The 27,932-nt window shown below is 40.1% G+C and overlaps 1 protein-coding gene across 13 annotated transcripts in view; it reads right to left on the bottom strand.

Moving 5' to 3' along the window:
• GALNT18 (polypeptide N-acetylgalactosaminyltransferase 18) overlaps positions 1-27,932 on the bottom strand; it is a 281,814-nt gene that overhangs the window by 94,623 nt on the left and 159,259 nt on the right. For all 13 annotated transcript variants that reach the window (XR_012586860.1, XR_012586862.1, XR_012586861.1 and 10 more), the window contains 3 exons: positions 16,623-16,806; positions 15,571-15,768; positions 12,940-13,054 (listed from right to left, as the gene is read on the bottom strand). Coding sequence is in view for 10 of the 13 variants with exons in the window: in XM_074586017.1 (XP_074442118.1) it covers positions 12,940-13,054; positions 15,571-15,768; positions 16,623-16,806 (497 nt within the window). In the remaining 3 variants the exon portion in view is untranslated. The remainder of the gene's footprint in view (positions 1-12,939; positions 13,055-15,570; positions 15,769-16,622; positions 16,807-27,932) is intronic.

The raw sequence follows: 27,932 nt of genomic DNA on the forward strand, positions 1-27,932 counted from the left end.
CAGCTCTTTTTTTGCTGTCACTAGGAATCTTTATTCAGGCTTCATCCATAGTGAATAGCACCTTTCTAGTTCTCCAGCACTGTTATTTTATGTGATGGCTATAAATAAATACAAAGGTTTAAAATCAGTGAAGCTTTTCCAAATTATCAGCCATGACTTTAGTAGGAACTCTAAAGATAAAAGATCTTCAAAGACTTTTTTTAACCACATGGAATGGTTTGAAATAAGACATTATATCTCTAAGCATTACTGCAATCAGTAGTAATGACAAACCCACTTGTACAAATTGCAAGGAAGAAACCTGATGAATTTCCTGAACTATGGTTAAAAGGAAATGCAGCAGCTTTTCCTGTTGCCCATGAAGATGTTTTACCCAAGATACCAAGAGGTGGAAATTGCTAGCAACAGTCTCAATTTCCTGCTAAATCCCTAAACATACATATACTCCATATGCTTCCATCATTGTGATACAATAAATAGCAACTCACGCTTCATTCTGTAAAAGCATCAACTGCAAAATGGGTCTCAGGCTTTGCCTTAAGGCCTTAGAAAGTTTTCAAGTGTGAGAGACTGCGTATCTTTGGGAGCACTTCTCATGGTTGCTGTAGCCCCAGCAAGGCAAAAAGTTTGCTTTTCTTTGGAGGAATTTCTTGAGGTTCTGGTCCTGCTGATTCACTTCAAACAAACAGTCTTTTAGAAAAAGACCAACTGGAGTTTCCCTTCCAAAGAGCTCTCAGAATCCACTTCACTGTGTTTTCATGCTCCTTTCCAAGAGTACCTTAGAAAGGGCTCTTTATTCTTGAATTTCCTGAGGAGGTTCATATATTTGGTATAGTCCCAAGCAGGGCTTAGAGGGCTTCCTCCTCTTGAAGGGTTCCTTCATCACTAGCAAAAGTTAGTAAAATTCCTTTAAAAAATTAAAGGTGTAAAGGGACAGTAGCAGTGTCCAAGGCAACTTGTACCAGTTAAAAGGTGAAAGACTAAAGTCAGTGAAGCCTATGACCTCAAGTAAGCAAAACAAGTGGGAGATGGTAGGAACATTAAATGAATACAGCCAATCAAGTTGGGGGGAGGAGGGGGGAGGAGTGGGGGGAATGTCCCTTTTACATCTTAAGTTGTTAGGACTTATGTTGAGAATTTGTTCAAGTTTTAATCACTTCTTACCACTAATTTACTGAAGGTACATTTACATGAAAGCTGTAATTGTGGCCCTACATGGGTGTGAATTTATGTTCACCAAGGTTGAAGTTGCCCCACAGAGCAAACAGAAAACACGTGCTTCCCATTGGAAGCGCCAGCAAAGCAGGGAACACGTAAAACTGCAGAGAGAACGTGGATGGTGGCAACACAGATCAGCTGCAACTTCCACTCTGGTAAAGGAGTAAAGGATGGAAGTACTGGGCAGCCCAGTGGGACGGCACAAGTGAGGCAGCAGTAACGTGCCAAATGGCTTCCTTAAGCATTTTGCAAAGGCGTCAGCCCTAATACCGCTGTGCTGTCATCCCTCTTGGTCCCACCAAAGCGATGGCAGTAGTGACAGCATTTGCACAGCCTTCAGTGTGCAGCAGAGACGGGTGACACACATCCTTAGAAACGTCTAAATCAACCTGGTCATAACTCTTTTTAAGGCATATTCCATGTACATCTGGAAAATCTGTTTCACTAGACAAAGGGTCTCCATTTCTATTTAGTTTTATTTTTATGTATGCATCCTTGAGTAAAACCTTTTCAATTGCATTTAAACATATTTGAATTTGCATATTTAATCAAAACAATTACAATTCTGAAGCTGATCCCTCTCTCAAATATTTAATTTATACTTCATTATAAAATGATACAAGACATCTTCATTAAAAGTGTTTCTTTTTATCTCTTTAATCACTGAGTGTTCTTTTCATGTTGTGGAAGCTTAATCTAATAAAAAAATAAACCCTACGTGATGCTAAGCAGTTTATTAGCATGTACTGCATTCATTAAATTTACACAGATCATGCAGTTTCTCCGAGAACTGATGTGACCTTGTTTGAAACCATCACTTCATTTCATCTGCAAACAAAACTTTTTAATAATTAAGTGATTTCTCAAAAGGCGGAAGTAATTTCTGGCTTCTGTGAAGTCTGTGAATGACAAAATTTGAAGAACTCATTAAAGATGCCCTGAAGATAAAAAAAATAGTCAGTGTGAATTAACTACTACAGTGGATACAAAAAAATAGTCACCAATATCTTTAAAATACATTTTGGGGAACAATTTAATGCAATATTTGTGAATCTTGTTAGCCTTTGTCATTACTATTAATTATTTACTGATAACCAATAATGAGCTTGATGCTGTACAGGCAAGTATGAATAAAATATTTTTATTCAATACCACGAGCTAGCTAAGTTTGTGATCATTTTGGGTCTGCATTTTTACTTTGCTGTCTCGACAGGTGACTGAAGAAAGGACAGTGAGAATGGTCAGACACAAAGGTCACTGAAATCAACGTTCACATTTCCAGAAGCAATCAGTAGGTTTTGAATGGCACCCTGAAAGTTTTTGGATTGTCATGTACATTTGGGTATCTGTCTCTGTAAAACCAGAAACTATACACACTGAATTAAACACGTTAATCTTTATTTAGGTCGTATCTCCACTGAAGATTAGGTCATAATCTTCACTAAATAATCGCAGTAGTGACAATAAGTACTGATGGATTTAGCTAACTTTCCCCAAATTCAGCAAGAAACCATGCACAGCTTTGCTTATTCCACTGGTCCCAAACAGCTTCGTCTCACAGCAGAAGTCTACCCAAACAGTAGAATTAAACGCAGAATTCTGGCCTGTGTCACATAAACTCAGGATTAGAAAAATCAGAACATAGGTGGACAAGAGAGAAAGAAAATACACTGCTTACTGAAGCTATGATTATGGTTTACTCCCTGCTTCTAGATGCTGAATGGGTTGGAAAAGAGAATCATGCCATTGGCATGTAGCCCTGCAGAGTGGGAAATCAGGGTGTAACTTAGTTTCAAGAGGTGACTGCCTACAGTCATAGCTCAGAACAGTATGCGCAGAGAAATCAGAGACTGAAGAGAGATTTTTATTTTTTTTTTAAATTCCTTCATATATTTTACTGAAACTCTGTGAGGTTTTTTAGGTTTTTGAAGACTATTCTACTTCTCATCCTCATACAAGCCCATCATAATTTTAGGTAAACTATCTATTTGTGTGCAAGAATAGTTTTTTTCCGTAATGAAGCTGATAATCTTAATGTGAAACTGTAAGCAACCTACAAAAACACACCCCCACAATCTAAAATACTTTTTAAAAGGAAATAAAAGGCTTTAACATAACTAGCTGCTCTCAATTTTAAAAAGTAAATTATCCCTTAAATCTTACTTTTGAAGTCATCGTTAATTGCCTCATAGGCCCCATTTTACATTAATTGTGCCTTTATAAAACACTCTAATTGAAAAAGTAATACATGAAAAGATTCTTTCCATATTAAATTGTCAGTAGTTTCCTTCCTCTTTTAGCTGATTGCTTCATTATGTACTTTTTAAATTGTTTTGTTCTGCAGGGATTAATTTTGCACCTATCTTCATGAGCTGTGAAACTTTTACAATGTATCGTTAAACTATGTATGTTATGTTGCTGGTTTACAATTGCAGGAACTCCTCTATGCCTTGTGTTATTAGGAGATAACGTGCTTCGAGGGTCACTGAAGGCATATGGCTTCATTCAGTTCTCTTTCAAATGTGTCTGTCGTTGCTAGGCACAGCAAATAACTGACACATACGCTACACTGCCAAGTTTAAGTCATGAATAGGAAGTAAAAGAAATCACTTTTAATCTTAAAAAAGCAGCAAACTGAGTAACCAGATCACCACGGGTTTAGTACTCATGGAGCAACTTTGTGCACTTCCCATCTTTTATATTTTTACCTTTCTCTCCCTTACCACAGCTGTACTTAGCTTGATCAGTCTTGTTAATCTTGCACTAATCCTAAAGACTTCATCAGTACCAGAATACCATGCCAAAATAGAATAGAGCAGAGGAGAGGAGAGGAGAGTATTTTCAGTTGGAAGGGACTTAGAATGATCATCTCATCCAACTGCCTGACCAGGGGCTGACCAGAAGTTAAGGCATGTCATTAAGGGCATTGGCCAAATGCCTGTTAAATACGGATGGGCTTGGGGCATTGACCACCTCTCTAGGAAGCCTGTTCCAGTGTTTGGCCACCCTCTTGGTAAAGAAATGCTTCCTAATGTCCAGTCTAAACCTCTGCTGGCACAGTTCTGAACCATTCCCACATGTCCTATCACTGGATACTGGGAGAAGAGCGCAGCACCTCCCTCTCCACTTCCCCTCCTCAGGAAGCTGTAGAGAGCAATGAGGTCGCCCCTCAGCCTCCTTTTCTCCAAACTAGACAAACCCAAAGTCCTTAGCCGCTCCTCACAGGACGTTCCTTCCAGACCTTTTACCAGCTTTCTTGTTCTCCTCTGGATGCATTCAAGGACCTTCCATCCTCCTTAAATGGTGGGGCCCAGAACTGCACACAGCACTCAAGGTGAGGCCGCACCAACGCTGAGCAAAGTGGGACAATCAGCTCTTTTGACCGGCTGGTGATGCTGGGTTTGATGCACCCCAGGATGCCGTTTGCTCTCTTGGCTTCTAGGACACACTGCTGACTCGTACTGAGCCTGATGTGGACCAGGACCCCCAGATCCCTTTCTGCAGGGCACCTCTCCAGCCACTCCTCTCCCCATTTATACTTGTGCCTGGTGTTACTCCATCCTAGGTGCAGAATTCAGCATCTGGGCTTGTTAAATTTCATCCCACTAATCATTGCCCAGTGTCCCAATTATCTAGAACCCTCTGCAAGGTATTTTGTCCCTCAAGAGAGCCAACAGCACCTCCCAGTTTGGTATCATCAGGAAACTTGCTGATGTTTCAACACAACAACACGTTAGCATGCTAATAATGCAACTCTTGCATCCAGACTGTTGATAAATATATTGAACAGAATTAGCCCTAAAACTGAACCCTGAGGAATACCACTGGTGACCGGTCACCAGCCAGATGTAGCCCCATTCACTACAACCCTTTGAGCTCTGCCCTTCAGCCAGGTCCTTCATCCACTGCACCGTGAACCTGCTCATCCCACAGTTGGACAACTTGCCCAGAAGGATGCTGTGAGGGACAGCCTTACTGAAATCCAGAAAAACTACTTCCACTGCCTTCCCTTCATCCACTAGGCAGGTGACCTTAAACAGGACTTCCCCTTTGTGAACCCATGTTGACAGTGCCTGATGATTGCATTATTCTTTAAAAGCCTTTCAACAGTACCCAGTATAATCTTCTCCGTAATTTTTCCCGGAACTGAGGTTAGACTAACAGGCTTGTAGTTCCCTGGGTCTTCCCTCATGCACTTGTAAACTGGAATAACATTGGCTAGCTTCCAGTCAGCAGGGACCTCCCCAGACTCCCAAGACCTTTGGTAGATGATCAAGAGTGGTCCTGCCATAACATCCACTAGATCCTTCAGTACTCTGAGATGAATCCCATCAGGCCCCATGGACTTGTGAATATTCAGCTGATAACAGCTGGTCCCTTACAATTTCAGTGTCCACAAATGGAAAGTCACCGTTCCCACACTCATGGGAACACTCCTCTGACTCAGGGGACCAGGCAGCCCAAAGTCTACCAGTATTAACTTAGTATAGTATATATAGTATATATAACTTAGTATAACCTTATGAAGAACGACTGAGGGAGCTGGGGTTGTTTAGCCTGGAAAAGAGGAGGCTGAGGGGAGACCTTATCACCCTCTACAACTACCTGAAAGGAGGTTGTAGAGAGATGGGGGCTGACCTCTTCTCCCTGGTGACAAGTGATAGGACGAGGGGAAACGGGTTCAAGTTACATCAGGGGAGGTTTAGATTAGATATTAGGAGACATTTTTTCACTGAAAGGGTTATTAAACATTGGAATAGGCTGCCCAGGGAGGTGGTGGATTCACCATCTCTGGAGGTGTTTAAAAAAAGGGTAGATGGGGCACTGAGGGACACGGTTTAGAAGTGGCTCTTGTCAGGGTAGGCTAAAGGTTGGACTCGATGATCTTAAAGGTCCCTTCCAACCTCAACAATTCTATGATTCTATGATTCTATTATTAAAGACTGAGGCAAAAAAAGCACTGAACGCCTCTGCTTTTTATTCATCCCTATTAGTCAGATGACCATCTTCAATAAGTATCTTTCCAATGTTTTCTTTAAGCCTCCTCTTGCTATTAACGTACTTTAAAAAGCCCTTCTTGTTATCTGAACAACGCTGTCCAGTTTCAACTGTAATTGAGCTTTGGCCTTTCGTGTCTTCTCCCTGTGTATACAAACCAAAGCTCTGTAATCTTCCTGTGAAGCCTGACCTTGCTTGCAGAGATCATAATTTTTTTTTTTCCCTCTTGAGCTCCACAAGGAGTTCCCTGTTCAGCCAAGCTGGTCTTTTGCCCCGCTTGCTTGACTTAAGACACAAGGTGCTATGACACATGTAAAGGTATTTGGCCTTTACAGTTTTGACCCAAACGTGCTGGATCCATCCTGGTGTATCCATCCCAGTCATCTACTCAGTTCTGTTACACCACAACAATCTCTTGCTCTCCCACACTGGTCTTTCTCTAATCTTTGTTAGATTACTAAATCAGTCTTGCAGTACTAAAAACTCTCCATGAAATTAAGTTCTAGAGAGATGTCACCTCAGTATCATGTTAAAACAAATATGAAATCTTCACAGACTAGGCCACGAAGAACTGTAATATCAGAAGCTACAATGGCACTGCTACCATGCCATGACTTGAAGTGCAGAAAGATATTAAACATAAGGCTATCTTATAATAAAGCCCTAATTAATTTGCATCTCACTCGAGTCCACTGATTTGTAAGTGCATATTGACTTAAACTGTTTTACTTCTTTCCATACCACTATAAATAACAATTTCCTATCATAAAACATCAAGATGTCTATATTACTGCCCAGTTGGCAACACACAACCACACAGGCACAACCAGAGAAAAAACATCTGTGAGAAATCTCCAAGCGCCTCATCCTCCTTACTTGTAGGGAATAGTTATGCCACGTATTAGCTGATGCTGTATCAATCATTTGCTTTCCTGTGGGAGCAGCTAATAAAATGTTCTCTCCCCAGAAAGAGCAAAAACACAAAAATGATTCACTGGTAATGTTGTCTGTATAATTGCACATGCTGTAGCTGCAGGTTACCTGCTGAGGCATTCGTGGGCGAAAGGGGGGGAAAAAACCAATTATTCTACTGCAGGTTTGACACAAAACCAGAAAATGCCACAGAAAGCCAGTTTCTGTTGATGTCATGACTGACACACATTTGGAGGCATGACAATTTACTTATTTTTTTCCCAACAGAGTTTTTTTTGTTTTTTTCTTATGGAATTACAACTCTGTAAATAGAGAATTCTAGTCTGTGTCATCTTGGAATTCAGGTTGTTAACACAATGAGGCAATAATTCTGGCCACACTGAGAAGCCACTACTGGTTACACAGGGCGCTAGGCAAGTACTTGCACTGTACTTACACTGCCAAAGAATCATTTTTGTCTTGGTGAAAGCGTGGGCTATGAAAAGCATTGGCTACATCTTGTAAGAACTAACATTTGGGTCAATCTTTACAAATTTTTCTTGCAGAGTTCAGTCTAGAAATGTTCCCTTCTGAATTCACAAAACGGATAAAAATAAAATAGACATGTCTATTCAAAGTTTTAATGTAAAGTTAAAAGACAAATCACTATCTTAAAAAGCAGTATTTAAATGTTATCTAAAAGTAGCAACTAAGAACATGCTTATTCTTGCAGTTCTCAGCCCTTCCCTTCAACTTCATACTGTTGAACAGCACCTGTGATCATACACTAAGGATGTTTTCTGTACAGCAAATCATCCCCTACTAGGAAGGGCTATGGTCTACTTATTAAAATAAAGTTAAAAACGAGGCTTTAAGACCACGGCAAGTGAAAAAATGGGGGACATCTGCATTCATTTTCCTGAAGGGAATTTAGGGAAGATCTACTTTGCTCAGTGGAGTGCCATGAAAGGGGACCCGGCAGCAAGGACAAAGAGATGCTGTGCACACATGACACATCCCACTGCTCACTCTCTGTGCAAACAGTCCCGCGATACAGCAGCTCGGCGAGAAATGCCTTCACTTTCCTTGTTCCCTCCTAATAATTTCTACCTCTTGGCACACCAGCCTCTCAATTTTCCTAACACAACGGTTTGTGAGGCAGCATGGTAAATCACAAACTGATTAACATTAAAATTAACCCTGCAGTTTAAAAAAAAGTTACAATGTAAAGGTTTACTTCTGAACTGGAGGTGTTCTGAGACAGCAGGTATGGGGCAGCCATTCTGACAACTATGCTGGCAGAGCCAAAGCACGGGTGTGCTGCAAGAGTCAGACCAAGAGGATGGCAAGAAGAAGGATTCCTCTAGTTCTCCACCGACAGAAAAAGTGTCAGCTTCATGTAAGTTCTATAAACAAACCACCAGACTAACAGGAAATGAAGCATATACATTTATTATAATGTTATTTTATTGCAAATACAACTAATTTCACTATGGCAACATACCGTATAAAAGTAGTGTGCCATACTCAGTCTGAACTATAAACGCCACTTTCCTCCTGGGTCAGCTGATATAAAGTCTTGATATATCACTTAGTGGCAGCAAGATCCGTTCCTTTTCCCTTAAAGAGCTATTACCTTCTAACAAAATCTCCTCCTACCCATTTAACAGGGCCATTATATTCCTGTGAACACAAATTCAGCTGCGAACACAAAGTCTTTGTGACATACGTAATTAGTCCAAGTTAAAGCCTGGGCTTACATTCCCTTGATTCTGATGATGACTTAGTCTGTGACCCGAGGCAAATCACCGAATATTTGTTCAGGCATCCCTAAAAGTGATACAAACACCTTCGTGGTAACAGATATTTGGAAGCTTTATCAAACACGTGGGCTGCTTTAAATGACAAAATGATCGCTACAGGCTTGCTCTTGATAGAAAATCTTCCGCTGACTTCAGTAGGAATTGGAATAGGCCTTTAAGAAGCCTACTGAAAATTAGACTTGAACCATCTAATGCAGGATCTAATTGATTGCATCTAATTGATTGCAATGGATTTGTAAGGGCTTCCATAACTACAAGTACTGCTTGTGCAAGCACAACCCAGAAGCAGAGCCCAAGTAAGGGTGAGAAATGCCAGCCTTGCGCTCACATTTTGTTTCTGCTATAAGGCAGTTACCAACACAGTTTCTGTTTGGTCTCTTGGATAAGCAATGTGATTCCAGTTTGCCCTCCAAATGCAATCTAGTCCCTTAAGAGCACACTTCAACTGGGAATGATTGAACACACACCAAAAAGAAGCATTATTCATCCTAACGTGAATTTAAGAATATGATTCTGAGGCACAGTAAATGAGTCTTTCAAAAATCACAGATAAAGTGACCAAGCTGCTCAGAAAGGATGCTGTCAAGTCTTGCAGCAACCAGCCTGGCTTTATTTTCTTATGGAGCAAACAAATAGCTTTGCAAGAAAATACTTGCTTGAGGAGAAAATACAGCGTTGCTTCTAAGATTCAAAATGCATTCATATTTTGAACTCATCTGTCAGCTTCTAGCTCAAGGCAACAGAACTCCATTAATATTTATTTAATAATATATGTTTAGTATTTTACAAATGTTATTACACAGCCAGAGACAAGAGTAAAAATCTTAGAAGTTAAAATAATACACCAAATTAGAGACAAATAGAGCTGAGTAGAGAAACTAATTCATCAGAGTCAAGAGAATAATCCTCCAATCAAAGACCTTTTTTCTGTGGCTTGTTACGGTTTACCAACAATGGATGCTTCAGATACAGTTGCCAATAGTTGGGGATTTTCTTGCACTCATGTAACACAAATAACTAGATATTTGTACAGATGATGCGGTGACAAAAATACCTCCTGGGAGAGGATACTGAAATAAGTCTCCGTTTCGTCAGGGTCTAATTCCTGTCCCCGCACAGTGAATGTCCCATCAGTTCAGCGGAAAACAAACCATTTCAACATTTTAGAAGTCACAGTAATGGTTTCTCTAGAATGAAAAGAAATCCTAAATAGGCAGACTTTGCTGCTCAGAACCATCTCAGCTGGGAGATTAAATCTTACCTCACATCACTGAAGATGCAGTTGCTAAAAAAGCAAATGGAGACTAAGGCTGTGACTCTGTGCACGGGCAGAGAAACAGTGATTTACCCAGTCCTGTCATCACATGATGCTGCAGCATATGAGTTTGGCTCACAGTAGCATTACATCCTCTGGAACAAAATTAGTAATCTAAGGACAGAAAACCATGCTCTACTGAGCGTGTTTAAGATAAACAGGTAGCTCAAACGATCCTAACTCTTGCTGCTATTTCTGTAGTTGAAAGTAACCTCTCCTGTTCCTGTAGGTGCTTCCTCTTACACGCTTATGCATAAAATGTCCCAATGAAAGAATTGACTTCCAGGGCCTAAATATTGCGAAGAACAGGAACAGGTTGTATTAAAATTGCTTAGAAACTCAAGCCATGAAAAAAATCAAGGAAATTTCATTAGACATCAACTCCATCATATTAGAGGATGTGACACACAGCATATTACTTCTTGGCTAGCCTGGATACCAGGTCAGTTTGGGCACATGGTGTCTGCTTCTCCACCCCTACATGAGAACGCGTATTACACAGCAGAATACTAGATGAAGCTAGGTACTTCTTAAAAAAGGAAAACAGCAATGAAAGATAAAGCATAGTGAGCAATACATAGTCATGGATTGGAGAGCATCATTTTAAAATGGAAACATTATTTATTGCACTGGTACTGTAATGTAGTTTTTGTAGAACAGTTACTTCTTTATTAAGTGATTTATCGTAGGCCTCACAGTTGAAAGCAACGCAAGTAATCTAGAGATGACTATTTGCTGCTGTAGAGACGAAAACATAGTTGAGCAGCAGAGACAGACCATCTGGCCTGAAATCACCTGCTGAATACAGTTTTCCATGTAGTCCTACCCAAAGGAAATGAAAGGCAGCCCCTGGGAGCTGCACCTCTAGGGATAAGTGCACCTGAATGACATGGCCGTCCACCATAACAGGAGAGCACATTTGAAGCAGCCACCTGTATTTTGCCGAGATGTGGTGCATGGCCCCAGGCGTGTGCCAGAAGCAGGTGGCTGAGGGAAGGAGATTTCTTTTCAAGCTTAACATCTGTAGAAATAATACTGTGCTTCCTAGAAGCTCTAATATTGCACTGTACATTAATATTCATCCTGGTATTATCTGGGATATGCTGCGAATTGTAAGAAGAGTTGGTAATAAACTGCTGCAAAATCTGTTCATTACAGCTCAGTAATTTGTTTTGATACAGACTGGAACACAGATCCAAGTCAGGATAAAGTTAGATGAGGCAGCATGCATTATGCTACCTTGCACACTACAATCTGTTACAGATGAAAGTATTTTATGTAGGTCAGGCTCTGCTTCCCTAGAGACAGACAGAAAGCCATAAGGAAATCAGAGCAGTGCTGGGCCTTTTTCCAGTGATCCAGTCTACTCCAAAGTTTCAATTATGCAGAGATTTGTGTCTCTCTGGTCTTGTCCATCAAAGTACTCTTCTCAATCAACTTCTGCAAGGCTAAGTATAGCAGACTGGACAGCATATATCTCATGACGCAAAACCAGATAAAAACTCCTCACACTCGCAAGGAGACAATAGTTTTGTCAGTTCAAAAAAGAAAAGAAAAATCAAAGTGACACTAATTTTCAACTCATCGTAACACTGAGCTGCAAAATCAGTTTTCAGGAACAGAAGGCGGCTCTCTGGCCCTCACAGTCAGGAGAACGGTGATATTAAAAGAAGCAGTCTTGCATTTCTCTCTGCCTTTCCTTAAAACTGTGCTCTAATGTAACTGAGAAGGGACCTGCCCTTGCTGCAATAACACTTTATATCTGACAGGTGGGAAAAAAGAATTTCTGGAACCCAGAAGTAAAAATGAGTATTCTTTGTTATATCTCACAGTCTCAGCCGAGGACTGTGTATTTTTAAAATAAATTCTTTTTTTTTGCTATTGTATAACAGCATGCTTTCATTCTGGCAACCAAAAAGCACAAAATACAAGCTTCCACTAACATTTCATAGCAGAATTCAGAGTTTAATTTTCTAACACTTATCATACCATTTTTCATTACCACCTTTCTATCTAAGAATTTCTATTTTATCAAAAACCTGAAAGATTCTCAAACAGAACAGCACTGTATTTTCAGAATGGTATTTAGCTGTGAAGAGATACAGGAAGAAGTAGACGTATCACACACAATACCGCATCTAGTAAACAGGTGAAGAGTGTACGACGGAAGAAGAAAATATGTGCATTTATGCACTTTATTGATATCTTAATTCCCCTCCAGAGGGAAGGCAGCATAAATGCCTATATATTCCAGTTTACTCCACAGTGGTTTTTCTAATTTAAATAAATGAAGTAATATAGAAAGGCTTTTCCCATTACACCGATGAGAAATCATCCTCCTTACTGAGTCTGAGATCATAGGTAACAGGGAGTTCTGGGTATCATGTCTGCAGAATTCTAGCATACTCCTTCTAGCATATTCTTCCTAGCATAGAATAATACCAAATTCTGTATTTGTATCCCTGTCCCAGATAAATTCTTTAAAAAGATATAGGGGCTTTTTCTGTCTTTTTTTCCCTCCCTCCTCAAATACAATGACCTATACTACTACACAGCTGTGGGTCTCCTTTGCATGCCATCATCCATACATTTTTGACTGTTTTTTCCCCTGTAATAAGAAGCACGCTGTATTTTAAATGCAAGCCACCAGTGTTGGTTGGTTATGCTCCTTACCCTGATTCCCAGCTCCACATTCTCTCCTCCGTATACTTCCATGCCTTCATCCAGTAAGCCAATCTCTTGGAAATATTCTCTATCTACTATGAAGCATCCAATCAATGCAGGACTTCTGGAAGAATAAAACAGCAGCAACCCAAATTAACAGACAGAATATGAATAATTTTATTATTCAGAAATAGATTATAATTGCTGTGTCAAATGGTGCGTCAAGACAGATTCTTAAGGAGGTGTTTCTCATACAGATTTATCTGGCTTTGTCTTCTCATGTTCTTGATTCTATAGTGAAATAAGCACCATTGAAGGCAAATGGACTCAAAATGATAGGACACACATATTCACCGGAACAGGTAGGATTTCAGTGCTTAGAATACTAGATCCAGGAGGCCCAACTTCGTTTCTGAGGCACCAGCCACTCTAGTCTCTGTCCCTGCTAAGTCCTCACGTTTCTTGTCTGTGATAATTAGCAAGGATATCCAAAGATGCCCAGTTTTGCACATTTAGCCAGAAGCTAGGTTCTACAGGGAAGAAAACTTGTGTCTACATGCTCACATAAAAGAAAAGATTATTTCTTGAATAGGAACTTCCAGGTCAGGTTTTGCAATACAGAATCAAGAAATGTCTGCCCTTACCAGCGTACTGCAACACTAGTTCATTGTCCTGAGCCAAATTTAAATGTCACATATCTTTACCGAATAAATAAGCTATATTTATGTCATGACCTGAATTAGCCAACCTCTACTATGCAGAGCCAATCTTAAGAAGGTAAGAGTTCAGGCACAGAGAGTACAATTTTACTTTTTTAGATGCAGCGGAGGATAACACAGAGTAATTTAGCCTTTTCATTTTCTCCTACCTTACAATCCACAATAACAAGAAATAAAAATGTCTTTTCTGATTATTATGCTGGTATCAGGAACTCTGGTAACAACAGGATATTAATTAGCAGTACAGGGGAAACCACTCTGCATTTACTGGGAACATTCAAGCTGCAGGAAGAGTAGACATCTGCTTTCAAACAGATTATAGGATGTCTTAATCACAAATTGTACAATTCTACAGAAATCTACACATTCATGCCTTTAACTTGAAGTGCTATAGCGCCCACTTTGTAACAACAAAAGACTGTTTGTGATGTATTTATTAATGAAGAAAATAGCAGTTAATCTCACTTCAAAAACCATGCTTCTTTCATGACAAAGTACTCTTGCTTTTGGTGTTGCTTTTAAAGTATTTTTCAGAGTACCTGCTTCCCTTTTTTATAATTCTAGAAGCATACTGGAGCCATGATAGAAGGCATCAATCAATACATGTGGCTTTTTTTTGGTTTGTTTTAATTATCCAGCACACACATACTGTGTATTGCACTGAATAAAAGGTGCCAGGGAAAGGGCTAGGGAACAAACCTAAACATCCAATATTCATAAAGGACATTCACTCCGCAATCTTCACATAGAACAGAGTTTTGGGGTAAAATGGAAAAGTAGATTTGCTCTTTATTCTGAGTTTAAATACTTTTAATTTAAAAAGTCATCATAATTAATATTGAGGGTTTGCTTCCCCAGGACTCAGTAGAATACTTCAAGGTATTTTCATGTTAACAGACCTCATTAACACTGAGAACCACTCCTAATGATGTGGAAATTTCCACCCCTTTTTACTTATGTCTGTAGCAAACCTGTGACTTTTTATCTCCTACTTTCCAATTCTGAGGCCTGTTCTAATGACCAGCATGTGGGTCAACGCAGTTCAGGGTGTCTCAGCTGACAACTCACGATAAAAGTTGCCTGTCTGAAAAGACAGAACTACTGGATGAAAGATATCCCTTACACTGACTGCACAGAAACTGATCGGCAATGATGACCCCCTCACGCTGCCACTGCTATTTAAGGTTCTGCTTTGTAGGTGGTGAGAACAGTCTTCATACTTTCTTTCTGCAGAGAGCTAGAGTACAGGCACCAGTGACCTCCTTGGTATGAATGCAGAGCTAGAAGAAAGGCCTGGAATCTCAGCAGAGCTGCTGAGAGGATTCAGAGGCACCTCCTCCTCTCCTGGAGACAAGGGTATTGTTCTGTACCAGGCTAACAATACTCTAGAGAGGATAAGAAAGTACGGAGATAGATTGTACCAAAGCAAGGATCTAATACAGTCTTTGCTCACACACTAGTGGACCAGCATTAACTCCTAGGGCATAACACAGCTGTAAAGCTATGTGACAGTATTATAAAGAATACAGCTGTCACATCAGTTCTGTTTATATAATGCATTTGTAAAGAAAATTCTGTTTCTCGACCACTACCACTAAATTAGCAGGCAAGGCTTTCGGAGAAAGAAGTGCTGCTGAGCATTCAAGTCTACCATTTCACTTCAGCTCTGTGGTTTGCCCCAATTAACAAGGAAAACTATTTCAAAAGATCTACTGGAAACAACAGTTTTCTTGATCTGTAGGGTTGTAGGGGTCAAGGACAAAAGCTGACGCAGACAGCTCAAGGACACTTAACTAATTTAACATGAAATTTAACATTACAGTCAGTAAAACCTATTACATAGCTGAGACCACTCACCATCTGTCATACCTAAATGAGCACTGCCTGCGACACACTAACGTAGGTGACAGTCGCATCTTACCTTATTGGAGCAGTTGTGTTCTCCAGTTTCCACCATGACTTAGGAGGGTTCAGGTATCGGCACCACAGCTCCCAGTCAAACCCCTGCGCTGAGAGGGGATATTCCTCTATTTCAAAATTATCATACTTAATATTATCAAATGATGGAGAAATAACTCTTTTTCTGTTTTCTTTTATCCTAGTGAGCACCGGTTCAGCCCTAAAAAAATAAAAAAAAAAACCATGTTATGACTGCATCTGTAGAAGCACAGCACTGATGGAAACAGCAGCTTATACTGTATATTTCAGGAAGGGCAAAGTCTATAGCTGTTACCCATTCAGAGCTCCCTCTGCTTCGAGATGGGAGTTTTGACAGAGCCAGATCTGCCCCAAAATAACATTCCGCAATATTTTATCTAGGATGCCCTTTTATTAACCTTGATGTGAGCTGCTGAATGGAAGAAAATAGTATCTGCATATCAGAGCATTTACACCCTTGCTAATAAATAATGATAACTTCAGGCTCTAGATATTATCAAGGACTTCAAGATCAGAGCTAATAATAGATCTATCCTAGGGACCAAAGCTCTTGCCTTTTACCATCATTTTTACTCAAGAAGAAACAGAGATAGTAAATCCAGACTGAACAAGTTAGAACATGTGGGTTTAGTTCTGAGCTACTTTTCCACAGAGCAGCAACCTCAGTGCCAAAATGACACTTCTTTGCTTACACTGTAGAACATAAAAGACACATAATATTTTTAATTAAAAGAAGATAAATTTGCTCCTATGGGCAAAGGGCTACATTATTGGAGGAGGTTTTTAACATGAAGTTTTCCAATATAGTTTAAATACATTAGACCAGCAGATAAGTTACACTATAAAATGGATCTAGATTATGTTACACAGCACAAATACAATTTTCATGCTTGTGTCCACGATTATGTCTGAATCTTCATTAAAAATATCAGAATGCTAATTCACCCTCTATTTGCAAGATAAACACCGTTCAGTAATTTATAAACAGCGCTTGGAAAAGGGCTCCTTTGGTCAGAGAAATTCAGACGCACATACCATCCCACATTAAATTCCACATGGGCATCAAAGAGAGCGACTACTGGTGCTGTGGCTACTCTCCATCCACTAACTCGAGACCGAATCAGCCCCTCTTGTTTGCTGTGTCGAACCACCTTGATGAAACCAGGCTTACGGGCATTCACTTCATCAACATACTTCTTTAGTTTCTCCTTGAGTTCTTCTGTGGAAAGGAAAGAATTAGAAGTTACCAAGAAGTATCAGCTCAACCAGATGTAAAAACCTGTTCTTTCAGCAAAACAGGAGTCTTCACACACGGAAATACTCCCTTTCGATTTAGCTACTAAGAATTCTCAAATTGTCAAGTCTAAAAGGAGGCAAACAAAAAGTAGAAGGATCATAAATTATATAGTAATAAAAAATTCCAAGTGTAACTACTTAGCCTACACAACTGACATCAGAATCCTACCACTGTTTAACATTAACATGCCACAAAATCCTCAGTCATGAAGTATCATAGCTACAGAAGTGCATATTATGTTACTGTAGCAACAAAAAAGCTAACTATCTTATATCTCCATAAAAATATGCCCAAGTATTGTCAATGAACTTTCTTTACCAGTATTTCAAGAAAAATAATTAAGAACAAAATGAATTACCTATCCATTTTCCATTTTTCTTTCTAAACCTTGACAGCTCTTTTCCATCTCTACTAAAAAGTCCCATGATTTCTGTTCTTTTCTCAGGAGAACAAAGACCAGTAAAAGTACTGAAGGAGAATCATTCCTAATTAAAATATGATAACTTTTTAATCAACAGCTATCGTATCTATGGTTTAGAGACCATTACATGAGAAAACCCAATAGGTAGATCTGAAATATGCTGTTCATTATTATTACTAACTGAATACGCTGCTCACAATTACTCCTATGTTCTATTTATGTTATGGTACCACTCAGAATTCCCTTGGTGTTATTAAGCTCCCTTTCTTCCTAATCTCTCCACAAATCCAGAAATATCTTTGCTGTGATGCAGAATAATGCCCCCGTGGTAACGATGCTAAACTGGATATCATCAAATCTGCACTAAAAGCTCAATGCTGCCTAGCCCTTTCTGTGAAATCTTGAGCAAGCCACTTAACTTCTCCATAATCAATTCCCCTTCTTTTCAGTCCATTTAGACTTTACACTCTAGAGAACAGCAGTTTTCTTTTTCCCTGCACTTGGCCAGTACCTATAGCCCTGGGGCACTGAGCTGAGGGGAAGTCACGTCAGACAAGGGATGGCACCAGAGCCCAGCAGAGGAAGAAGCAGCACCCAGTAGTCAGTAGTGTGGGTGGGAGTACAACTTCTGTCATGTCGGCTGGCCCAAAATGCTTCCCAATTAAATACAATAGGATTTTTCTTGAGACTTTCTCTTCAATTGTCTTGCTGGCATTAGCGGTGCAATCTGCTCCTAGCTACACATCAGGGGGACATTTCTGCATTGAGCCCAGTTAGCTTCTCAACAGGATAAGCCAAACACTCTGAGAACTGATCGTCTCAAACAGGTCTGGACAACACGCACACTAGAATGGTTAATGCAACAGAAAACTAAAAGCAAGCACACTTTATTAGCCACATTAAATATCCTTGGAAAGAAGGTGGATGCGTCCTCCCTTAGGCTGACAAAGCAGAACAGAGCTGGTTCACAAGGGGTCCTCTAACCCAAGGACTGTTACAACCCATATGACCTTAGTGGACCTGCTTCTCTGAGGATATGGAGGAAAGGACAAGACGGTCAAGTACAAAGACTTACTAAATTTACCCCTCTTTGTAAAGACTCTCAGATAGCCACCAGGCATGATGTTCTTGCAGCTGGTTCCACTGATATTGCAGGACTGTGCATGCTACACGCCTTTGCGTAAATTAACTCTCTACATGGAAGCGAGAGAATACCAAAGAAAAGTGCTGATACTTACAGTTTTTCATAAAGAACAAGAATTACAAAGAAATAATCTGATGACCATGTCCCTCACAGTCCTTAAACTGCAGCGATGTTTTAGGAATGGCCTCAATATATTCCTCGAATTTTCCATACTATATTGCCAAAATCTATTCAAATTGTTTATCTATGACTGCGTCACCTTGAATAAACAGCATGAGGCATTAAGACACATATCACAGAGCACTATTCTACTTTGTGTTATATTTGCTGCGCATTGATCAATACACTTTTTTTTTCCCCCTTATGAAGTCAAAAAATCATATTCAGGTTTTCTATCGTGCTTGTGTAAAGCCACATGTTACTGTTCATCCCCTAACACACAGATCCGTAGCAAGAACAAAACTATCAAACCAACCTCTAGCTAACAGCACTTTAAATTTAGAAGATGACATTTATGTTATTGAAATTGTGCCCATCTAAAAATAGTGCAAAACAGTCCTCTATTCCCAAAATATAACATTGTGGAGGGTGAATACCAAAACATGAAGATCAAAGCTTTGTTCTCAGTGTAAGTGGCTAAGTGGCTGTTCATAGCTTCGCAACACCAGGAAGCTTTATTTGCCACAACAATGCAGCATCACCATTGAGCATAATATATAAAAGGAAAGCAGGCTCTAACCAAGGAATTGAAAATCAGTACCCTTGATGGAGTCACTGTTCTCTCAGTCACCTTCGCGTTTAGCAAGTGAGGTATTCTTACTCCTGTCATGTACTTTTCCTAATGTGGACTGACTTTATAAACTTGATTAAACACAAAATCTTTTTCATAGCTAGCTGTAGTATGGAAATAGGTGGAAATGGAACAGAACCCAAATCTTGGCTTGCCACCAGCATGACTTCAGCTGCACATTACAGCTGTGACATTTACAATACTTCTAAATTTCTGGTCACACTGCAGCTTTTGGAAATGAAGTGGCCTGAAAGAGTCTCAGGGGAACTTTGCAGGCTTACCCACGATCAGGGACTATGAAGGAATCCTTCCCTGGACTTCATTATCAGCCTCAGGAGGTGGAGGAAAGTGCTGCATTTTACCTAATCTTCAAAACTGGCCCATAAGCAGTGACTTACTCTGTAGCATGTACTCTGTAGCACAGTAGACAAAGCAGTATTTTGCAGTCAGGCATTTTCTGGCCTTTGTTATTTAAAACAGATTAACCTTCCTTTGCAAAGGCGGAGTGCTGAGCAGAGCATTTTGTGCACCCTTTGTCTTACAAAACCTATTGGGCAGACTCTCCCAGAAGAAAAGATAAGTCTACTAAAAAAATGTATCATTTTCACTCAGCCACAGGACACAACAGACGTAAATGAAGCTAAAAAAGTCGCTATTTTGGGAAGAACATTAAAGATGCCCTAGCAGGATTTTTACGTCAGGATTTTTGCATGCATTCCCTGTTTTCCTGAGTTTTACATGAGAAATCTGAGTTCAATTATCTGTGACATTTTTAGAGCACCCCACCCAACTGGACTGAATGATGGGACTCTCCCCCTAGAACTGATACACTTTGTGATGGCACTGATGGTCTTCAGCAATATATTTTTAACACATGCTCTGCTTTTTTTCCACTGCAGATTCGTTGCCTGAATAATAAGCAGTCTTTTTCATTAATTATTGTGCTTCACTGCTTTATGCCACCATAGGGAGAAGAAAGGGAATGAGCAAATGTGTCATCTTCAATACACTGCTGATTCGGTTTCTAATTATGGAAACAAACAGGCTTATAAAGATAGATGTGTTTGCCTTTCAGGGCAGAATCTCTCAAATAAGGACTCAATTTGACTAAGCTGAATGAGTATCTACAATTGGAGAGAAAGAGCAGCCATATATGGAACGGGAAAACGGTGCCGATCTGGCGCTTGGAAATCTTGCACTCTACCACCTGTCTCTATATGGTACAGATGTCTGGAGAGCACAGCACAACTCTCCTCATAAATGTAGAAAACATAACGAATGTGCCATAATTATGTTTAATATTAACATAATTAAGTTCTAATACTTCTAGGAGGTTGTTTGTTTGCTTTTAACAAATCCACAAAGATTTTGTTTGTCAAGTTTTCCCATTTGCCAATCAAAGCAGTGATAAAGAATTCAGGCAACTTTGCCTTCAGAAGAAAGGGCAGAAGCAGGGAGCAGAGGAGTCAGAAGTTGTCAGCCGTCCCACAGCTCCAGAGATTGTACGTGAAGGGATCATTTAGTTCGTGAAAATCCCTTCACAAGCCATCTTCCCTTCAGGATATGGTCTGAGAGAACAGTGGTTTGAGAGAGGCCCTGGCAATGGAACTGCTCTCCTTGCAGCGCTGCAGGCTGTTTGGCTGGTGTGAGTGGCCAGTTCTAGCTCAGATGGGCTATCTGGACCACAGTCCTGCCTCCTCTTCAAATGCTGGGGGGTTGTGGCAGGCAACACAATATGTAAAAGATTTCTCACATATGCCCCAGGGAGTTGCTCAGAAAGAAAACCATCTACAGATCATGCTCTTCATCCAGTGGCATGCAACTCATCTACATTTTGAATGTCTCTACCCTCCCTAAATTGGGAAGTTACCAGGCTAGATGCTCAACTATGTAAGGTGCCTTGGCCCCATGGGACTCCAGTGTCCTACAGCAGCTGTGGATCTGTCCCCAGACTTCAAATTTTTAAGTTATTGATACAAACAGTGTTGTCATAAATAAGGAATTGCTGCCTCACATTCATAGAGAAGTAGCTTAAAGAACGACTAAGCCTCACTTTCAGTAACTTCCTTGCTTTAATGTACTCCCATTCTGAGTGCTTAAACGAGTCCTCACATCTCTCAGAACAATTACATTTGTAAAGTCTGACACTCATGATTTGCTGAGACAGATGCATTTTACTGACTTCTTTTTCTTAGCTGTAAGTTTGCCAACAGAGCTAAAATAATAAATAAATAAATAAATAAATAAATAAATAAAAGCTCTCTCATAAGTCTATGCATTTTCTAAAGTCTAAAAGTCCCCGTTGACTTCAGTGCAGCAGAATGCACGCAGGATGTTACTGTCGTCTCTGCAAGGCTTGTGCTTTTACCTTTAGGGAAAAATTTACTTCCATGTCAAAGGCCCAGGAATTACCATGTCCCTCTTTAACCTTAGCATTTGGCACAAACATGGCTTCTTTTACTGTGAAGGGAAAGAAATTATTCTTCAATACAGAATGGAGTGTAACGTAACAATCGTCCTCCCCTGTGCCAGAAACTGTGGATTGACACGTTACATGAAAGGGGCAAAATCCTGCCAATTCATTATTTTTATGCTCTAGCTTTGTGTGTTCATTGAGCTGCTTAGAAGGCACACTTTGGTCCCCAGGTAAAGAACAATCAATGTTGGATATTTTCTTGGATCATAAAGGACATTTCTAAAGGCAAATCATTACAGCAGCTGCAGGCATACAGCACAGCTACTGCCTGTCTTGGAGCCAAGGGACCACTGGTCAGTTTGCTCCTGGCAACAATCCCTGGGCCTTCCTGAACGCCCTGTGCAGCAGGTCAGAATGGATCCACTGCCTTGCACCAAGGCAAAAGAGCCAACTGGCAGAGCACAAGAAGTGGGTACACCATGAGAACTACAGCCATACTAGGAGCACCTCATCAGGTACATCTTGCTTCTGCAGGAAAGGCAGCTAAATTGGCACAAAGACAGAATTCGCACAAACCAACTGATTTTAAACCAAGGTTTTTCCATCTTCTTCATCTGACTATTTGTGGTCCAAAGTCTTAGGAACAGGAAGAATGGTTTTTCCACTCTTCCAATAACAATTTTATAGCCTTTAGAAAAGCTGAATGTATTAACGTAGCTAACTTTCTTTTTGGCAAATAAAGAAAGCCTGTTAAACCTGGTTTGCTGCAAAAAACCTCCCTGTCACTTCCCTCTCAGTCACTCTGTAGGCATACAACCTGAATTCATGGCAGCAGCTAGGCATGTAATAAAAACTGTTTGCTCCACTTTATCTAATAGGCTTGTACATCAGATTATGTCACTTATTTTGTATGCAGCTCAGTGCTTCATAATTTTTAGTTTCCTTTCCTCTGGCCCCTTATCTTTCATGCTCAAGTGATCACCTCTCATCTCTGTAGCAGAAGCAGACAATTCCAAATGGAAAATATTTATAACCAGATAGAGGCATGTCATTTGTAATGCACATGTGTACATAGAATATTTGCAACAGAGGGCAACAATGCACACACAGATAACCAGGGCCTGCTGTGCACACGTATTTAATAACCTCATGTTATCTGGTAAAAGATAAACCACCCAAGGGAAATTACCAATGTGATACAAGGAATTGATTTGGACAGACCTCAAAAACAAAAAAGCAGTATAGTCCTTTTCCTCCATTACTACACCTAACTTGTATTGTTGACAGAGATGCACAATCTAATCTCAGAAATTCAGGCTATCCACATGTAAAGCCAGATAGCGTAATGAACTCTCATAGTCACAACCTTTGCATTCAGCAATCCAAAGTCTCAGCTGCTGTCAAACCTCTCCAGGTCTATTAAGATAAATGAGGCCTACAATAATTCATTCCAGCTCACACCTCGGACTACAAGCCAAGGATTTATTTCGTTTAGCACATGAACGGCACCCTTCTTGCCACAATAAAGGCAGAAAAAAATACACATTTTCCCTCTCAGCCCCTACACACAAAACACACACTCTTTCAATTGCCCAGAAGAATCCTTTCAAAGGGTTCGACGGGGGCCGCTTTGATCTGTTCTCTCACAAACACCGTGTCTATGCATGGGAAGAGCTTAGGTGGACATGTCACTGAATCCTCTTGCTGGTTGTAAGGTCCTGGAAATCTGAGAGCATGAGAACCACGTATCAGCAAATAATTCCACTTCAAAAGAGTAATCAGTAAACTAGCACACCTCCCAACACAAAACAGGCTTTGCAGAAGAGACCTGTGCCAGCAACAACTCCTTGAGCGATCTAGCAAACATGAACACTACTTGTGTTTTGTTTTGGTTTTTTTTTAAATGATGCATAGTTCCAATCCCAGCCATGAAAGTGAGATACCACCCTCCAGATCATTAAGTCCTACCTAGAAATATTGCTGCATCTTAATAAATCCCAATAGTATGAGAAAAACAATGAAAATCTTTTGGAAACTGTGGCAGCTGAATATCACGTTATGGACTGGAGAAAGAAATATTACATCTGTTACTTTTTGTTAGTGCTATTCTCTTGTAGTAATGTCTTTATAATAAGGGCTGTAAATCCCTTTTATTTCCCTTTTATTATTTATTGAATACTGTTCAAAGGGAGTACTCAATTTCTGTCCTAAGGTACATCCTGTTCTAAGTATCAGCGAGCCCACATTCTAGCAGCAGAGTGTCTCTCAACACTTTGCAAGACAGAGAGATAAATTGAGAAGCCAGATGAATCTGCAAGGTCACATCAGAAGTTGCAGATGGGGAGGAACAGAACCTGGGTCTTCCGAATTCCAGGGCAGAACATTAACACTGCATGACTTCCCCGAGGCTGTGATTCTGCAGTTTGAGCCGTGGCCCATATGGAGCCCAGAGAACTCTGTGCAGATGCAAGAGCTCATCCACATCACTGGGTCAGGATTAAGAGGCAGCTGGTATCTGAAGCTCTTGTTAATGTCAACAGAAATGCATTGCAACAAAGGAATTAAACACGGCCCTTACGTTCCCCTAACAACAGGAGAGACTCACACGCTTACCTCTGAGTACAGAGTACAGCTTACCAAGGGTAAGCGTTAACATCAAGAGAGGAAAAGAAAATAATTCTGCTCTCAGGTGAACATTCCTTTGAGCTCTTTAATGAATTTAAGTGTATGCAGCAAGGCAGGACTAATAAAAAAAAGTACAAAGTGTTTTTTCTTAGATTACAAAATTACCAAATTAGAAAGTTCACAACTGACAAAGAAGCCAGTTGGGCGTGTATGTGCTTATAGCAGCAAACGTGCAAACACAAGCTAAAAGTAGAACAGGGACTTCCCACGCACTGTGAATAGTTAACCACTGCCATCCAAACAACAAAGCAAGGCCACAGAGGCTGCTACGTATCTCTTCGTGGCAATACCTACAACCTTTTCAATGGAAAGGTGCTTAAATCTTCAACATATCTTTAAACACAGACATGTAATTATATATTCTTAATTGTTCCAATCAACTTACTGATTGCTGGATGCTTGAATTAATCTCAGCAGGAACACTATTCCACTCTGGTTTACTGTGTATGAGTGATTCCCATTTAGGGACTGTTACTGGATATATTATGACTACAAAAATGCGATCACAACAATGGTTAAACCTGGTCAGAAACAAGAACTATCACTGAAATCAGGTATTTGTATCACATCTGATGCAAGAACAACTTCTGGTGTTTATTTGGATACAATAGTTTTAGAAAGGGATCATAAAGTGAGCACTACACAGGCATCAAGTCTGTGCATTAGAGGTGACACCGTGAATACAATACACTACTGAAATAACCACTGCCAAATTCCGAGTTCATAATTCAATTTCTTAGTGTTCCTGGATTCATTTGTAAAATGACCTTTAAACGTTAAAAAGAAGTGTCTGAGAAATGCATTCTAGCCCCAGCTGGAGAGCAGCTGTTTCCAGGAATCTAAGTGCTTTTTTTTCCCAATATACAGTATTTAATTCTAATCTATTTCTTGGACGCGTATGGAACAGAAAAATCACTATTCAGAAAAAAGAAACTAAATGCCTGAACAGAGCCAGAGCAGACTGTATAAATCTAGAAAAATACAATCTAAAGAGCACATTAGAAATAATCCATATTTCTATAACCATAAGATGCAGCAAGCCACTTGCCGTACTGTAAACTTGAAAAATAATCGTGAGTCCAAGAAACAGCGTGGCAGTTCATGTTATTATAACAGATTCATAAGGAAAAGGAAACTGCCAATTAAAACACAATAGTCCAAGTGTAAGCACTTTATTTCTGGAGTGGATTCTGAGTAAATAAGTTGCATTAAAAATGGAACATGCAAATATGCAGTCAGAAATGTAAGGAACAGAGCTGCTGTCTGAATCAAACCTCTCTCTAACAGCAGGGAAGTTGAAAACAGGACTATAAAAGGAAGAGGAAACAGAAAGTAATCACAGATTACTTCTGGTTGGAAGGGACCTCTGCAGACCAAGTCTTGACTCAAAGCAGGTCCAATTAATCAGTATTAAGTAACATTCATTATGCCAGAGAGCATTAAAAGATAGGTTTTGGTTTTAATAAATAGGACTTAGCCTTGCATGCCACATTGTTTTTTATGAAAATCTTACTTTATATCAAAAATTATAATCCAACCATATACTCATTGAATAGAGCTACTCCTTGGGAGCAAACCAGTAGCCAGCATGCACCAGACCTGATGATACTGTGAGAGCATCCTTGAGGGTCAGGACAGTAGTAACGCTATTTCTCCTTTTGAGATCTCACTCTACAAACTAAACTGCAGTTAAGGAAAAACAAACCACAAAAACCAGCGCCTGTTTTTAACTACATCCAAATGTAGAGTTACCAGCTTTTCTTTTGAATGATTGAATCTTACTCTACCAGCCAGCCCTTACACATCAGATGCAAAATGCTCTATCCATACTCCAGGTCAGAAAGACTGATTTCTTGCCTACCTGTGATCATGTGTGTGAATGCAACATCACAAGTGACATGATAGCATGTGCAAGTTACAATTAGCCCTTGTAAAAGCCAGCTCTCACTTGCCCTCATAATATACCACATAGCCTTGAAAAATTCTGCCAAACACAATGTATCACATCGCACATCCATCAGAGTCTGCTAACCTGTCATACAGAGAAAAGGCAGGACCTACCCCATCACATACCAAGCAAGCAAAGAGCCTTTAGTGTGCACTTCCACTACAACCACAGAAGGAATGTCTCCTCACAGACCACTGCCAAATTCATTTGGGACAATCTGGGAGCTATCTGTTGTGCTATTTAAGTCGTGGGTTTTAATCACATCATTTGACTAATTTGGAAGTTACAATTTCTCCTGTTTGAAACTTCCTAAAAATATGGACAAAATCCAAATAGTTCTTACTCCCGTAAACCACCCATTTAAATCAGAAATTATTTTTGTTTGAACACCGAAAGAGCTGCAGGATTTGTTTCTATCTAAATATAGAAACTGGTTTTTTGGAAGAATCAACTGTGTACATTTCCAAATTAAAGCAACAAATTCTGGCTTGCTTCTTTCCCAGCATATTTGATTACTCCTTGGGAGTAACACAGTGCTGGGACCGTGCCATTTGGTAGCTGTGGAAAACCTCTAAATCTGGCACGTATGATCTCCAGGTAAAGGACTGCTTATTATAATAGTTTATCATCCACTGCTTCCTAAAAATCCCAAACTCCAAGTCTTAATAGAACACAATAGCATACAATTTGCATCTTTAGATGAAATACATCAGCATACAACAAATTATTCCAAGCCTTTCCTCAGCTATTATAGAAAATTTCTCTGTGGGCATCTAATCACATTGTATCCATTAGTTTTAAAGAAATGTTTGGGGTTTAATTGTTATATTACAAGTGTTGTTCATGCCGTGCCTTTCTGCATCAGAAACATGCAAGGGACAGTAGCAGCAACCCTTATGTTTTCTAAAAAAAAAGGGGAGGCATTAAAAATAACCCAGGCATTACCTTGAAACTAAAATTCATAATACCTTTTCAATTCACAATACAAGAACAGCATTGTTACTAGCATCCTACTGCAGCCTGGGAAAGATTTGGTTAAATCCTGCTTCATTGGAAGTATGTTATTTTAAAAATACAGTATGTTAATCTGGCTATTAGTATGCCTCCCAGCAGGGTGGAAGCCTTGCTTGCACAAAACATGCCCATAGAAGAACATACATCAGCCTTTCCTGCTCCCCAGAAACAACCAGCAGTAGCGTCAGTGTATTTTAACATTATAAGCAGGAAAAGTGTCTTTTTACTGTGCTGAGATAGGACAGAATCCCACCAGACTCCCAGCACTTCCTCCTGGAGTGATCAGCCAGAGGCTCAGGTGACTGGGCTGCTCCAGGTTTTTGCTTCACACCGCAGATGGCTGGAACTACCAGGGAAGGACAGTACCTGCTCCAAACTACAGGAAGCAGGCTGGGCTACCAGTTCAAGTTCTCATCTTGTCAGCAGAGCTGGTTGGCGCTGTCTGAGAAAAACCATGAGGAAATGCACAGCACTTCTGGATCTGCTGCCTGGGATTGAGCAGGGAGCGGTCCTCTCTGCACAGGTCACGCATCAACGCCCGACACTGCCGAGCGCAGCAGCTCCTGAGATGCTAAGGATAATGGTCACAGAAAATGGACTGAAATCAAAAGCATGAACTGGGCATTGAAA

The sequence above is a fragment of the Larus michahellis genome, chromosome 4, assembly GCF_964199755.1.
Source record: "Larus michahellis chromosome 4, bLarMic1.1, whole genome shotgun sequence".
Lineage (NCBI taxonomy): Eukaryota > Metazoa > Chordata > Aves > Charadriiformes > Laridae > Larus > Larus michahellis.